Raw genomic sequence first — 16225 nt, 5'->3', positions numbered from 1 at the left:
TAATGTAGAATTGTTATTGTATGGGAATAATTTAAACAGTTTTCAAAATCATATAGTTGTGAACCAAAAAAAGTTGATAACTCTTTGTGTAGCTCATGCTTTTAACAATTTACATACTTATTTTCAAGTCTATCATGTAGTAATTCCGCGTCATGTGTGTTACATATTCACTTATCATTTTCAACATGAGTAAAAAATTACAGTAACATTGTAGCGTAAAATTTGGGAACGACTGAAAAGACTTATGAATTATTAACTATAGTTTATGGTGAATATGCTACGAACTAGGTAACTTTTAACAAGTGATATTAAGTATTCAAGGATAGCATGGACCAGCTTAGGTAGAGATCTTCAACATCTCGCATTAAGTTTGTAAAGACTACAGCTGCTGCTATCATTAGTGAAAAATAACAAATTACAGTTAGACAGCACGCCCATGGTTCAACATTTCAGTAAGTAATGTAGTTTTTAATTTGGCCACACGAAGCTTGTCTTGTAAGTGGGTGCCTTGTCAACTCATACCAGAATAAATGCAATGTGTTTCTGCTACATTGCAACTGTAACCTCAAGTTAGAGGATTAAATATTATTTAAATTGACAAATTTATTACCAATTCAACTAGTTGATAATTTTTAATTAAAATTAAATAGGTATTCTTTTGCAAATTTTTAATTTTATTAGTCAATACAAATTAGATTAAGCATTTAATTTTTTAGCAATCTTCTTTCTCATTAAATCAGTTTTTGTTGGCTTTTGTTTCTAAAATAAACAGAAAAAAATGTAATTAATGAAACATAATTATTTAACATTGTATATTCTTAAAATGCAACTTTAATCATAAATATGTAGAACAACTTAGACATAGTGGCAAACAAAGGAAAGCAGAAAGATATGTTGGCAAAACATGTATGGTGGGGTTGAGAACATGTAATTGAAGACGTCACCAAATAGGTACCTGAGAGCAAAGAATTACGCCCTGTAGAAGATAGCGATAGATGGACAGAATCAAAAAGAACTATTATGTTGAATATACTTAATGGTAAAGGTAATTATAGACACAAAAAAAATGGTGAGGAGTAGTGGTATACTATTACCATAAAGTAAGAATCACTTTATATACTTAATGATTATGAACAATTGAAAATTATGTTTCTACTTATACTCTATTTAAAATAAGAAAACACCAGAAGGTGGACATAAAAATGTTATTAATGGGGCGAATGGGCATATATCCTCACTACTATCAACCAGCAATTATCAGTAGAGGTCTAAAAACATACAAAATGTAGTTGTCTGTGCACCAAATTTATATACTATTATTTTGAATAGAGTAAAGTATGAATAAACAAAGAATAAAATGCATATGGGTTATAACCTATGTATATTTACTATAGAAAATAAGGTCATTAATGTTATTGTTACTGATAAGTGGTATTTTTTTATCATCTGTAAGATGTACTCAATCATTGGATGAAGAAGAGGAACAAGAATGAATTAAACCCTCATTACCATGATTCCACAAGCACGGATGTATTATAATGAATTGAGGCGATTTATTAAAAACAGTGATAAATTTTTCGAAGCTTTAAATAAAGTAGAACGATTCACTGCAAATGCTGCGAGCAACAGCGATACTCAAACAAAAATAAATACCTTTTTTAAATAATTTATACATACCTTTTTAAAATTATAAATAATACATGAATAGTAAATATTTTTTATACATATTATAATAATACGGTATATAGGAATTAATATATTGTACTGTTTTAAAAAAATACCTTTGTATTTTGTAATGTTATTTGGATAACTCAAATTTTTTTTCCTGTCCCTTCAACTTAAGCAAGTTTGACTGTGTATACTTAATAAGCATAATTTTATAATTTGAATTTCATAAATAAATTCTTACCTTTTTTTGTGTTTTTGGTTTCGTTATTTCTCCTTGGAAGTTTTGACTACTTCTACTAACAATAGGTTTGGTTCTTTTAAATAGTGATGATTTTTTGTCAAACACCTTGTTTGTATTTTTTTTTGTTTCAATCCTTTTAATGCGAATTTCTCTATTTTGAACCTTTTTCCCTTGGATTTGCATAGCTAATTCAACAGATTCTTTACTCTGTAATAAAAACACATAAGTTAAATATTACAAAGTTAAATTTGCTTGTTTTTTAATTAAAAATAACTTTTTGTATAATAGTACCAATTTTCAAATTTACAGGGATATGTAGTTTATTTTTAAATTGAAATAATAAAATTTAGATAATTAAACATAATACATATTTTAGTTCTAAAAAAACTATAACAAACTAAAAAAATGTATACTCACTTCAAAATCTACATATCCAAAACCTTTGCTCACACCTGTTGCATTATCACGGACAATACGCACAGCTGATATTGATCCACAATCTTTAAAATAGTCCCATATTTCATCTTCCTGAATACCTGCGAAAAAGTAAATATTTTTACATCTAAATATATTATACAATAACAATATTGCTCAACAACAATTACCATTTTGTCAATACATTTTTAAAACGCTTATTAAAATATTTAAAATTTTATAAATTATATTGATGTATTTTTATTTATAATTATTGGTTCAAGCAATTATAAACTTCAAAACCTGTATGTATCAACAGTGGCAGAATTACAGTAAAACTTGCTTAATACGCTCTTCAAGAGACTATCTCATAAGAGTATTTGTCTTAATCAGATAAGTGTCATATTATGTGATTATAGTAAATGTCTAGGGTAAGGACTACCTAGGACTAAATCGTCTCAGGCGAGTTTTATTAATGTTTATTGAGGCCTTATTATATCTGTAACCCAATTTACAAAATATTGGGCTTTTAATTTGTATACAAAATAATTATGCATGGTAAATTAATATTTTCTTGAATTATATATTAAACAATAATATTATAATTACAATAAAAATAATTTTTTTCTGGTCCAATCTTAAGTAAACAACAATAATAATAAATTTAATTTTTAATTAACTTAAGTTCTGCATTTGCTACAGTAACTAGTAATGTAAGTGATTAATGAACAAATAAAATACCATTATCAAATCAGGAAACTCAGGATTAAATTATTATTTTCAATTATCAGTAATTTACTTATATCAAAAACCCTGTAACAAGATTACCCACGGTCAGAAACAAACAACAATTTTAATAATTCAGTCATAAAATACAACTAATTAAATCATTTACTTCACTAAGACCTAATCTTGTTTTTGATTATGTGACAACCGTGTCAATATAATAATACACAATTATACACATATACTAATACTATATTATATAATTTCAATATTAAATACCTTAACTACTTTAACTGTTACAATAATGTACTGTATCTTATATTCCTATAAAAACTAAAATTTGGTAACTTAATTTTTTTTAATATTTAAATAGTAATAGTCTTTACTCATATGTAGTTCCACCTCTGGATATCGATTATCAATGTTGAAAATTTATTTTGTAGAAAAAAATAATTAAAAATTTTAATTTAATAACACTCACTATAAGGTAGATTTCCAATAAATATTCCTTTTTTCATATTTTGCTTATGACCTGTATTTAAAGCCATGTCTACTCTTATTGTATGTCCTTCAAACTGTGTGGCATTTAAAACCAATGCTTTTTGTGCCTGTTCGATAGTTTTGAAACGTACATATACATTAGCAGTATCTCTCTGCGGATGAAAATCTCCTTTCATTATAGATACACGTTTAGGTATATCAAGATTTTTGACAGCTACACTTCTTAATCTAGTAGTTTCTACTTCTCCAAACTGCTTAAATAAATTTTTTACAGCAGTCATTTTAACATTAACTGGAACATTTCCAACAAACACAGTTCTCGACTCTTTTTCAGTATAATCCTCAGAAGATTTTATATCTCTATTAACAGAATTATTACAAACATATATTATTATAAACATTATACTATAATTTTTAATTATAAAATACTTACAATGAGTTAGTCGTAGAGAATTTTTTATCAATTTTCTTAGTTTTATCATTAGGCTTAGTTGAATTGTCTTTCGATTTTTTGTCTTTTTTTTTTTTAATTGTTTTTTCAAAACTTTTGGATTCATTAACTTCTGAATTTGTTTCTTCATTGATTTGATTTGTTTTATTGGTTTCTGCAATTTTTTCTGGTTTAATATTAACAACTCTAATTTGTGGAGAAACTACAGAACTATTATCAATTTTCTTTTTTTTATAATTAAGTTTATTTGAATTATCTTTCAATTTTTTATTTTTGTTTTTTTTTATTTTTTTTTCAAAATTTGTAGATGCAATAACTCCTGAATTTGTGTCTTCATTAATTTGATTTGTTTTATTGGTTTCTAAATTTTTTTCTGGTTTTATATCAACAGTTTCAATTTGTGGAGAAACTAAAGAAATTTTAATATTTTTTTTAATTTTTTTTATTGATTGTTCATTTGAATTCTTGGATTTTCTCTTCTTGGATTTTTCTGCATTTTCATTTTTAGATAAATCATTCAAATTTGTATCTGATTGGAGTTGACATTCAATATTCTCTTTCGCCTTTTTATCTAAAGCATATAATATAATTATACATAAATTAAAGTTATAATATAATCTTTAAAGGATTGTATTGATATTAAATATTATAAATTAAAATTTGCACCTTGATACTTTATAGAATATATTTAAATTAATTAATTAATGATCTTATGTACTTATAACATAGTATGGTACTCCTCTTGTATGATACTAACTAAAATTTATTTCATATTATAATATACACTACCTATAAATTAATTATAAATTTATTCAACCATAAAACAATTAGGTGATAATAGGAAGAATATTCATAATTATTTACTTATTAATTTTGCCATGTTTATTTTATGCTTGTCTATCTCTCAGATATGTTATCACCAATGTATCTTTAATTATATAGACCCAGTTAAATTCTTTTATGTTATATTTGTAAATTTAACAAATAGTTAGTAATTGAATTATAAATAATAAAAATAATTTATAATGTTTATAATTATAAATTATAAAGTAAACGACTAGGAATAATACATTAACTGACTTCATTATTCTTCTTGCAATTGGTAATCCAAAATATTTTATGTCTTTCATGTATTTATGCCATAAGTGTTTAAAAAGTGCTAATTTTTTAAGAAATCTATGCTTAGTAAATTTATGTTTTTACGTCAATTTATCATTTTATTGATAAAAACAAATAATGATCTTTGTCATATTAGACTTATAATTTACTGTAGGTAATATAATTCTGGTAGGCAGTATGCAGTATATGAGACAAGTAGACCATAATATAATTGAAAATTAATATTTAGGGCTCGGAAGTTGATGACCTTAAAAACATTAAAAAATGACCTAAAAAAAAATGCAAATATGAAATATAAATAATATGTTCTTAAAAATTAAATAAAATATTACAAAATATAGTTGACGTAGACAAGCACTAACCGACGTTTTAATTTTAGGTATTTCGAAAATACTACAAAAAAATAATAAAATTTAGGTACAATAATATGCACTAAACACGACAACGGCGATTGCAATTGGTATGGTAAAATCGAATGTAGGTACTAATCTTGGTTCGTGGTAATTTTAAAGTTTTAAGTAAGTTATTGGCATAAATGCATAATGGTTGACAAGAAACAATAAGAAGTAAACTAATGTGAAATCAGTAAAAATGACTAAAAATGACTTAGAAAGTTGTAAACACCAAAAAATGCAAAATTAAAATTAGTTATTCAGATTCTTATGCTAATATGTTTTCATTGTGGCCAGGAAAGCATCGTCCAAAAAGTTCCAAAATAAAATGCAAAATGCATCAACTTCCGAGCCTTATTAATATTCATTACTTTAAATAATATACACATATATAAGGTCCTACCTTTTTTAGTTTTCTTTTTATTTCCATTTGATGCTATCAAATCGCACAATGCTCCAACTTTGTACTCATTATCCATGATATATCTGTAAAATTAAAACGCGTACTTGATAAGATACTAATAACTAAAACAAATTATTATTTTTTCGTTCAAAATTAAATGTATTCAACAATTAATATTTAATGAACAAAAAAAAAAAATTAAAACTAAATATTCTTATTTCCGAGTACTTACGATTAATGGACAACTGTGGATTGACACGAAAAATAATATGATGTCAAACGAAATTATTATTTGATTAAATTACTATTCAAAATAATGTACTCTTCAAATTAAATATAGAAAATTCGAAACTATAGTCTACAGTCTATAGATTACAGATCATTAAAAGTATAAAATAATGAATGATATTCAAATATTTTACTATCAAATTGTATTGTCACGTGCTTGTAGCATTTTCTAAACGAAAATTGTTATCATAATATTATTGTTGTTAGCGTTATCACTATAAAACACAGAATAATACACGGTTATGTTTATGGGTTTGGTATCAATTATCATTTTTAATTCGAAAAAATATACAGTGAAACCTCCGAATAGCGGACAAACATTTCGGTGACAGTGTCCGCTGTTTTAAGGGAATACAATATGTTTGAAATGCATGTAGGGTAAATGTTTGAAATGGGAACATTGGTTAAATTAGTGAATTCGTTTTTTTTAATAATGTAGATACCTAGGTACCCAATGACAAATTATATAGATTAGATTGTACTTGAAAATGTTGATCATTAATGTCTAGTTTAATTCATACGTAAATAAAACAAATTGACCAAGTACATATTTACACAAATATTCAATTCTGTGTAAAAAAAAAATAGTTTTCTTGATTCTTGGTCTGTTAGTAATTTTTCCGTCTTTGTACAATCTCACGAATAAGTTCATTTTCTAAGGTTGCAGGCTTACAGTATAAGAAAAAATAGAACTGTTTTCTATATATTAATATATTAAATGTGTTTTACTATATTTCTAGTATTGATTTTCCTATTAAAATTTACAAGTGCCCCGCTTTGAATAAAAGTATAAAACAATAATTATGGTGACGTTAAGTAAGTACATTATAGATGAAAATAATAAATATAAAATTTAAAATTACCCACATTCATAAATAATAAAATATTTAATAATACTATTCAAGAATCTGGATTTTAAATTCTAAAATACTCGATTGCTTAATAAGTAGGTACTGTCGGTACGTTTATTAAATACATATTTGATATAAATCGTATTTTAAAGTTTCACCTCCATAAGATAAAGTACTTATTGTCGTAGTTAATATTAATTATATTGTATAAGAGTAATAACTAATAAGTAAGTACCTATTGTTATTATGCACCTATCTACAATCAAAGCATAAAATAAATATAAACTTAGAAAGGTAGGTAGGTATCTTAAACATGTGAACCGTAACATAGTTTTTATTGTTCTCATATAAATAGTACCTACCCACTACCAATACGTACATGGCTAGAACTTAGTTAATTACTGCTGAAATGATTATTTACTAATAGAATGTGATTTAAATATTAACCTACATAACATCTTAATTAATTTATCATAGTATTTCTATTTTATAATTAATATAGCCATATACTTAGGTATAATGATTAAATAATACGCGCACGTTGCAATCTAACTGTAATATTATTTATCGCAAAAAGGTATAGGTAGGTAGGTAGGTATCTTGGTACCTATATTTAATTTAAATATGATAAAGAGGGCGAACTGGTATCTATACTTCAATACTTGTAGATATTAATAAAACCTTGAATGCGTAATTCCAAATAATACAATTAGTGGTTCTCAAATTTCAACTTAGAGCGATAAATAAAATAAAATAATTATGGTTAAAAGTATAGGTAACCAGATAGCTGATACATTTTTTATAAAATCGATTTATATACTAATATATTTATCGAAAATAGGTATGTATCATACTATTCATACTGCCATATTAACAATTTAATCGTTTATTAAATTGGTTTCACTATTATAAGGTAAGTACTTATAATAGTCGATATTATACTAAAAAAACGCTTGCCAAGTCAGAGATCGGCATGTAAACTTTCTTGATTTAAAATTTTTAGAAATGTATTAATTGTATGCAATATGGATGTATAATGTATTTTATTTTCATTTTCATTAAGTGAGATAGATCTCTGAAACCGGAGAGCGAATTTTGAGAACTTTATCTTTTATAGTTGATTCACAACAGAGCTTAAAAAAAATTAAAACACATTTTATTGGGCGTTTTTTTATGTTTTTCTGGTTTATAGCTTTGTAGTGAGTTAATGATTGAAGTTAAGGTTCTGAAAATCTTCACAGCACTTGTCTTAGCCACTGTGAATCTAACAAGACCCCAAATAACAAAATCCGTTCAACAGTTTCAGTAATCTACCACGTTAAATGAAAATCTAGCAAAAAATAACCATTTTTTTAACTAACTGAAATTATAGCAAAACCAATTTTATTACTTATTAGCAAGGTTTGGTACTTATAGCATTTGCATATTTTTTTTTATTTATTGTAAAATTTAGCAGAGTGCGAAATAAATGCATTTCTTAATGCTGTGATACCAAATCTAAAATTTAAATGTGCATATCTACTTTTGCATATTTCATAGATTTTGTTGAAAAGTGCTATTATTAATGCAAATTTTTAATTTTTTATGCATATTCTAGGGTTTTCAAGTGCATATTTTAGCGCTTATTATTGTGTTTTTAGTCTCGAACTCTGCTTATCTGAATATATTTGTATTGTTATTAATAATTAAGGTTCGGATTTGAAGTCTTTTTTAATAATAATAATAATAATAGAAAAATAATTTTTGTATAAAAATATGTGTTATTTTATATTTAAAACGATAGATGAACTTTTTTTACTTATAAATGCATTTTTTTGTGTTAAATTTTCAATTGTTTTGATAGTTTTGTACACCACATACATGTTAACGGTACAAATCGATAAGATTCTTTGAATACGGTGCACTGTCGTTTGTCAATTATTTTTAATGGATTTTATTATCGGCGATATTTATCGATATCGCTAAATACTTAATCGAGTATCTACATAATATGTAAAAAGACTATTAATTAATTTTTTAATAAATTTTGTAATTGCTTTTTTTACTAATTATATTGCCTTTAAATTGAACCCTTATTAATAATGAATTCTTTACTATACATGCAACTATTTTTAAAAAGATTTTATTAATTTTATAAGAAAAAAAAATGCATTTTACACACTAAAAAAAACTTAGTATTTTAACCTAATGTGAAAATTTAATGAAGATCCTTGTGCCATTTTTCAAAACATTTACCAGGGCATATAGATTCACCAAAACTTTTGCATTTACAATATGACGTTTTATTAGGTTTACTTTGGACAATTTTGATTAGGTGCCTATTCGAATTTCGAATAACATTTATTAAAGATATTAGTTCATAATACAATAAAGTAGTACAAAGTCACAGTCACGTAATACAGAGGACTCATTTCAGTTTTTATCCCAGATAAATTTTTTTAAGCAGGCCACTTACTTCATTTAAGCCATAAAAAAATTCCATTCGTATTTTGTTATAACCATTATAGTTAAAAAACGAAAAATTGTAGGTAAATATTTAAAAAAAATTAGCAAGATTATCATTTCCCATAGATACGTGATTACAATATAATTATCACGATAAATATATTTTTAAACTTTTTTGAGCTTTTTGTTAAGGTTTGAAATGTACGTTTTACTTTTTAATTTTTTCAATAAATGACGTCAATAAAAACGCTAATTACTAAAAAGCTCAAAATGTAATACAAAGTTCCTCATAAGTTGTTTATATAGAATAGTTTAGCGTAAATTTACAATATTTTGTAAACGTATTAATAAAATATATGTGTATGATTTTTCGCATAAGCGTTGGAAATTCAAAGTTTGACTTTTTTTAATCACGAAAAATTGACAATTATTTTGTAGTTATAATAATGTATGAAGTGTTCAATTTTTATATACAAGATAGATTTAACACAAGGTTCCTTATAAAAAGTTTTAGTTATTTTGTTATAATTCAAAAATTTTTTTTTGAGTACCTAGGTACCTACATAGCTATTTGAAACTTTTTCTTACCTATATTATTATATTTTGTACATACAATGACATTCGTACCACAAATTCTGTGATGGTATTACTAATAGTAAATTAAATTACTATAATAGATAAATAAATATTAAGTAATAAAAATTAAAATATACTTAGTATTTGGTAATATTAGACTGACAGATTGTCTCCGCTCAGAATAATTTTTCGTATGCTGCAGTGATACATCATTTAACTCAGATTTAATATACTCAAATACTCAATACCCATTATAATGACCAATTCGATATCTACTGTATAGTTGAGCGGTACCCTTTTACCTACTTTTATTGTATTGGACATCATAATTCATGTATCATTAAGGTGACTTTTTTGTGATTATTGTTTAAGGAGCAAAATATAGCCAATTTCTAATGTCTTCGTCGCCGCTTGCGCAGACCATTGCTTGAACCATTATTCATTAGTGTATCTATGTTGTTAATATTTAGCCATTTAGGTAATAGTAACAATAACAGCCATGCCAGTTAAAGTTATAACATTTTTAAGCGTTAATGGCATATGTCACGTACACTGTATAACAAGGGTTAGCCCACGGAGGGAAAATAACCGGACCGCTAAATATATTTTTTTGAAAGCTAGTTTTCCGCACATAATAGATATTTTTATGATTATATATTTGGAGATTTAAAAGAATAAAATATATCGTTCAAGATTAACTGATATTCACCTTGAAAACATTCTGCGCATTAGTTACGTTCTTCGAGAGAATCTTACTTAGACCAGTTAGACGTAAATAACTATAAATGATTTAACCATTTGTTCGTTATCATGTATAAAATAATTAACTTATAATAAGTAAGACTGGTATTAAAAACTAAGAAAACGCACTAATAAAAAATGCATCGATCGCTCAACATTTAAAAATAATGCACTTATAAAATTAACTAAGAACTAAAATTACAACAATATTATAGTAATAGTTATGATTTTATGAAGATATTCAGGTATAGAAAATCTTTAGGATTTAAGTAAGTTAATATGCATTGTGTACATAACAATAATATATTATTTCAATTTTCAATTATTTAGTATGATAATTTGGCGATGTATGCCTATGATAAATAGTAGATATCATTTTAAAACATTCAATTTAATAATATTTAACTTAATAATCGCACCTATAGCAATAGCTAAATAAATGGATAGGTACTAGATAGACACTTAGTTATAATTTATAATGTGCATAATATAATTTATCTTAATTTGATTTAAAATGTATTTTATTTACACATATTATGTATCAATTAATTAAGTACCTATTTTAAGTATACCTAGTTTATTAGTACCTATTTATGATAAACTATTAAATGAGCAAACACATATTAATGAACAAGTTGGTAATAAAAATGATAGTTTAAACCATTCTGAAAATTTAAGTAAGCTAATAAATACCATAACTTTTATTAGGACTCAATTTATGATTATATATTTATATAGAACCTAAATACTAAGTACCTAGGTAATATAAAACTAATAAACTTATAAATATGGATTATGTTAATATAATAGTAACATGATACAGTAAGTATATTTGTAGTACTGCGTGTCTGCGTGATTCATTAAGTATATAGTAGAACCTCTATTAACCGTCAGTTTCGGAATCAGAGCTTTGATGGATAATCAAAAATACGGTTAAGCGAGCAACAAATATTTTTTTAAACATATAAATACACATTATTTATTATTTTTCAATAATTATGACATGCATATTGATATAGTTAGATGCTATTACTTACTGGTACATTATTATTATTTTTTTAATTAATTAATTATTTTTTTCGTTTTTTTAAATTGCTTTTAAACTTAAGATATTTGCACAAAAAGAGACGAAAACTGTGCACGTGTACTAACTGACTTTTCAATAAAAAGATACGTCCACAATCGCAATATACTGTTTATACATATATGTAGTATGTACATACCTATCACCTATCACTTATCTAGTAGCTATTGTCGGAAAGTTTCAGATAAACCTGCTCATAGTGCTCATACAGAAGAGGATAAGATTTTATTGTAACGCGCATTTTGTTCGTCGTCTGGCGGTTAACAGAAAAATACAGTTAATCGGGTGACGGATAATCGAGGTTCTACTGTATTTAAATTTGAATTTTTACAGTTTTTCCAGAAAGTAGTTTAGAATGTGTTTGAAAAAAAATGTATGCATAAATAATATCTTTCCTATTTTTTTTGTTGAATTTCTCTTATTTTTTTTTCAATATTATGTTACATGGAAATTCAAAAATTAATTTTTCAAATGATAAAATGAGTTTAATTTCTTCAAACGGAGACATCTGTACGCTTGCTGTTTTTTTGACGATTTTTTTAAATGTTTATTCCTTAAAAAAAAAAAGAACAATATCAAAACAATTCTAATTACATAGATAAAAGTGGTTTCTATCTGATGTTCTGATTTATTTTGAAAAAAAAAATAGTACCTACTAATAAACTATACGACCTACTAAATACAATTATATTTTATCTAAAAATGTACCTAATGATTTTTAATTTTTATACCTATTGCTGAGCATAAGTGTTTAACGATAAGAAAGACAAACTCATTAAGAAGTAGGCATTTGCTTACTTAATTAGTTGATAAATAGAAAAGAAAATAATCTAATTATTTAGTATCAACTAAACCAAGAGGGGAAAATAAAGAGTTTATATTTTCATTTTATTGATGGTTATATACTTGTATAGTATCTAACCAGCTTAGTATATTATATATATATAAATATATTTATTTCATTTATTATACATGCTTACAAAATCTAAAACAATTTTTACGAGTGAAGTAGTAAATTTTATAAATCTAAAATTAAATTATTCTTATACATAATATTTAGTGAAGAATTTTTAGTGTTTTAAAAAAATTCTTCAGTCAAATTACGTGAAATATATCAGGTTTAACATTTTATTTTATCAAATTTATTAGCTACTATAGTACTATGCATATTATGGCTGTTGGCTGTTATTTAGTTAACAATTTACTTCTGTAGTGTGGTTTACATATGGTGTTATTACAATATTAATTATATAGGTAGTTAAAAATATTTCGGAAAAAAATAAAATATGTGACTACAAAAAAATAATTATGATATGCTAAAATATAATTTTTTCTAACTTGTATCTTGAAGTTTAAAAATGTTTCTACATAATACATTGGATAGTTATGAAAAAAGTATTTAAATGTATTGATTATTCCTTTCTACCATACTTTAGTAAAATATTTGACTGAATAAAAATATAATTAGATATGACCATTAACACGTTAAACGCCAACGTCAATGCGTCGTTGACACGACTAAACGGGCGCCCGTGGCCGATGTCAACGCGTCGTTGACACAACTAGGCGGGCGCGCATAGCCGGTGTCAACACGTCGTTGACACTCTGTAACCTATCCGTTATTGTGACTTTGTGAAGCTGGCTATAGCCGTACATATTTGAAATTTTAGTCGGCTATTCATTAGCGTGTTGTTTATTACGCAGAATAGTTGGTTTCGATTTTTCGTCATATTTATATTTTATTTACAATTTATTCTGTTATAAGAAATAAAAATGAATAAAAGGTAAGTTCTATTTTTATTTCACATAAGTTCATACATTACTTTCACATTTGGATAGTTATATTATAATATACTTACTAATACAATAATTATCTTCATACAGTAGAAATATATAATCATAATATTAGGTATATACAAATTTTTTTTTTTTTTTTTTTAAATTAATTTTTCCCAATTTTCGGAGTTTATTTACATTAATAAATTATAATTATATATTATCGATAAATACTTATGACCTTCTTTAGTTGTATAATTACGTAAAATGTAAAATATGATCGAACCTGAACATTTTTTTTAAGAAAAATGGGCAACCCTGCAACGACCGACGAAGAATTATTACGCATGTTGGAAAATTCAGATGATGATTTCGGCTTAAGTTCTGGTACTGATTTAGGGGAAGGGGATTCTGGTGATGATGATGTCGATCTAGAATGGTCACTTCCATTAGTACAGCCCGAAGAGGATAATCAGATAATATCAGATGTACCTATTATTTCTACATCAGGTTATACTTGGAGTAATAGACAACCTATAGTGGCACGTATCCCTTTTTCAAAATCCAAAGGATTGAAAGTTTTTCCACAAGGAAATGAGCCGATTGATTATTTTAATCTATTATTCGACGACAGACTTTTCGAGTTGATAGTTAATGAAACCAATAAAAATGCAGTTCAAGTTTTTTTATCTGGATCTGGAGGTGCATCATCTCGAATTACGGCGTGGAAAGATACAAATATACAAGAAATGAAAATGTTTATAGGTTTACTGTTTCATACAGGATCTATACGAGTCAATCGGTTGGAAGATTATTGGAAGACAAGTGAGTTATTCAACATAAATTTTTTTCGACAGCATATGAGTAGAAATCGTTTTATGTTAATTTTAAGAAATTTACATTTTGTTGACAATGAAAATCATGACAATAATCGCCTGAATAAAATTGAACCGATCGTAACATATTTCAATAATAAAATGAAAGATATTTATGAAGCTTCTGAAAATTTGTCCCTCGACGAGTCAATGGTTTTATATCGGGGTAGATTAGTTTTCCGGCAATATATTAAAAATAAACGCCATAAGTATGGTATCAAACTTTATATGCTCACAGAATCTGGTGGGTTGGTTCATAGAATTATGATATACTCTGGACAAGGGCAAGATACGTCGACTGACTTTACTCACACAGAATATGTTGTTGTAAAATTAATGGAAGGCCTTACTGATTGTGGAAGATCATTGTACATGGACAACTATTACAATAGTGTGAAACTAGCTCATACACTTCTAGCTAAAGGAACATATTGTACAGGAACTTTGCGTGCGAATAGAAAAGGGAACCCTAAAGAAATAACTTCAAAAAAATTAAAAGTAGGAGAAACTGTTGGAAAGTATACTAAGGAAGGCGTATGTGTAATGAAATGGAGAGACAGACGAGAAGTTTTAGCAATAAGCTCTGAGCACACAAATGATTTGGTTGAAGTGACTAACCGAAGAGGTGAACAAAAATTGAAACCGATGGCAATTTCTATGTACAATAAATATATGTCAGGAATTGATAGACAAGACCAGATGTTATCATACTATCCATGCGAGAGGAAAACAATAAGGTGGTACAAAAAGATTGGAATTCATTTTTTTCAATTATTGTTGCTAAATTCCTACTACATATACATAGAAAACGTAAAAAAATGTAGTCTGTATGATTTTAGACTTTCTGTAATTACAGCATTAGTAAAAAGTCAAATAAACATTAATGTTCCTCCTGCACTTCCTCCAAAAATAACAAACTCGCACTTTCCTACAAAAGTTGCAAAAAACGAAAAAAAAAATTTTTATAGAAAAAGATGCAAGGTGTGCCATTCAAAAGGCTTACGAAAAACAACAATATTCTACTGTTCCAGTTGTGAAGGTCAACCTGGTTTATGCCTCGAAAACTGTTTTGAAATTTATCACGCATAATCTAGTTAGTTTTGATTAATTTTATAAAAAAATATAAGTTTCATTATTATTTTACGTATTAATTTTTATTATTATACAAAGTAAAAGGTATTATGTTTTATTTTATTTTTAAAGTTTTGTTCTTATTTTATATTTATGTATACAGTGTTATTATTATACAAAGTGTATCATTTCAAACTAAAAGATATGTTTTGTTTATTTTTTAAATATTTTTAAAGTTACATTTTTATTTTATATTTATGTATATATTGTTATAATTATACAAATTGTATAATTTTGAGGTAAAAATATATTTTGATTTTTTTGTTTTAAATGTTTTGAAAGTATAATAATAACTTATGATTATAAATTATAAGTATGGTTTTAGAAATTGCTTACTTTTATAAATTACTGAAAACGGGCGCCCATGGCCGGTGTCAACACGGTGTTGACACGCGCAAATTATACCAATTATACGCGCGGCTACAGGCACCCGCATGTCGATCGACGGCGGCGACGGGCTCGCGCACGTCGAATCGACGTTGGCGTTCAACGTGTTAAATATAAATTTAATACCTATTTCATCATATTATGATATAATATACA

General features: G+C 25.9%; 2 protein-coding genes across 3 annotated transcripts in view; one reads left to right on the top strand and one right to left on the bottom strand.

Moving 5' to 3' along the window:
* Positions 1 to 613: 613 nt before the first annotated feature.
* Positions 614 to 16225, bottom strand: part of LOC113555716 (RNA-binding protein 34-like) — an 18106-nt gene continuing 2494 nt past the window's right edge. Inside the window, exons 1-7 of one of the 2 annotated variants that reach the window (XM_026960234.2) lie at positions 6148 to 6319; positions 5916 to 5998; positions 3984 to 4572; positions 3531 to 3910; positions 2327 to 2445; positions 1910 to 2116; positions 614 to 759 (exon numbers count right to left, since the gene is read on the bottom strand). In XM_026960234.2, coding sequence (XP_026816035.1) covers positions 697 to 759; positions 1910 to 2116; positions 2327 to 2445; positions 3531 to 3910; positions 3984 to 4572; positions 5916 to 5991 — 1434 coding nt within the window. In that variant the 5' untranslated portion in view covers positions 5992 to 5998; positions 6148 to 6319 and the 3' untranslated portion in view covers positions 614 to 696. Of the gene's footprint in view, positions 760 to 1909; positions 2117 to 2326; positions 2446 to 3530; positions 3911 to 3983; positions 4573 to 5915; positions 5999 to 6147; positions 6320 to 16225 lie in introns of those variants that run through there. The other variant, XM_026960233.2, reaches the window with a different exon arrangement.
* Positions 12904 to 16225, top strand: part of LOC113555717 (putative serine protease K12H4.7) — a 13330-nt gene continuing 10008 nt past the window's right edge. Inside the window, exon 1 of the mRNA XM_026960238.1 lies at positions 12904 to 13018. The gene's annotated coding sequence lies outside the window, so the exon portion shown is untranslated. The remainder of the gene's footprint in view (positions 13019 to 16225) is intronic.

The sequence above is a fragment of the Rhopalosiphum maidis genome, chromosome 3, assembly GCF_003676215.2.
Source record: "Rhopalosiphum maidis isolate BTI-1 chromosome 3, ASM367621v3, whole genome shotgun sequence".
Classification (NCBI taxonomy): domain Eukaryota; kingdom Metazoa; phylum Arthropoda; class Insecta; order Hemiptera; family Aphididae; genus Rhopalosiphum; species Rhopalosiphum maidis.
This window is presented reverse-complemented; position numbering and strand designations above follow the sequence as displayed.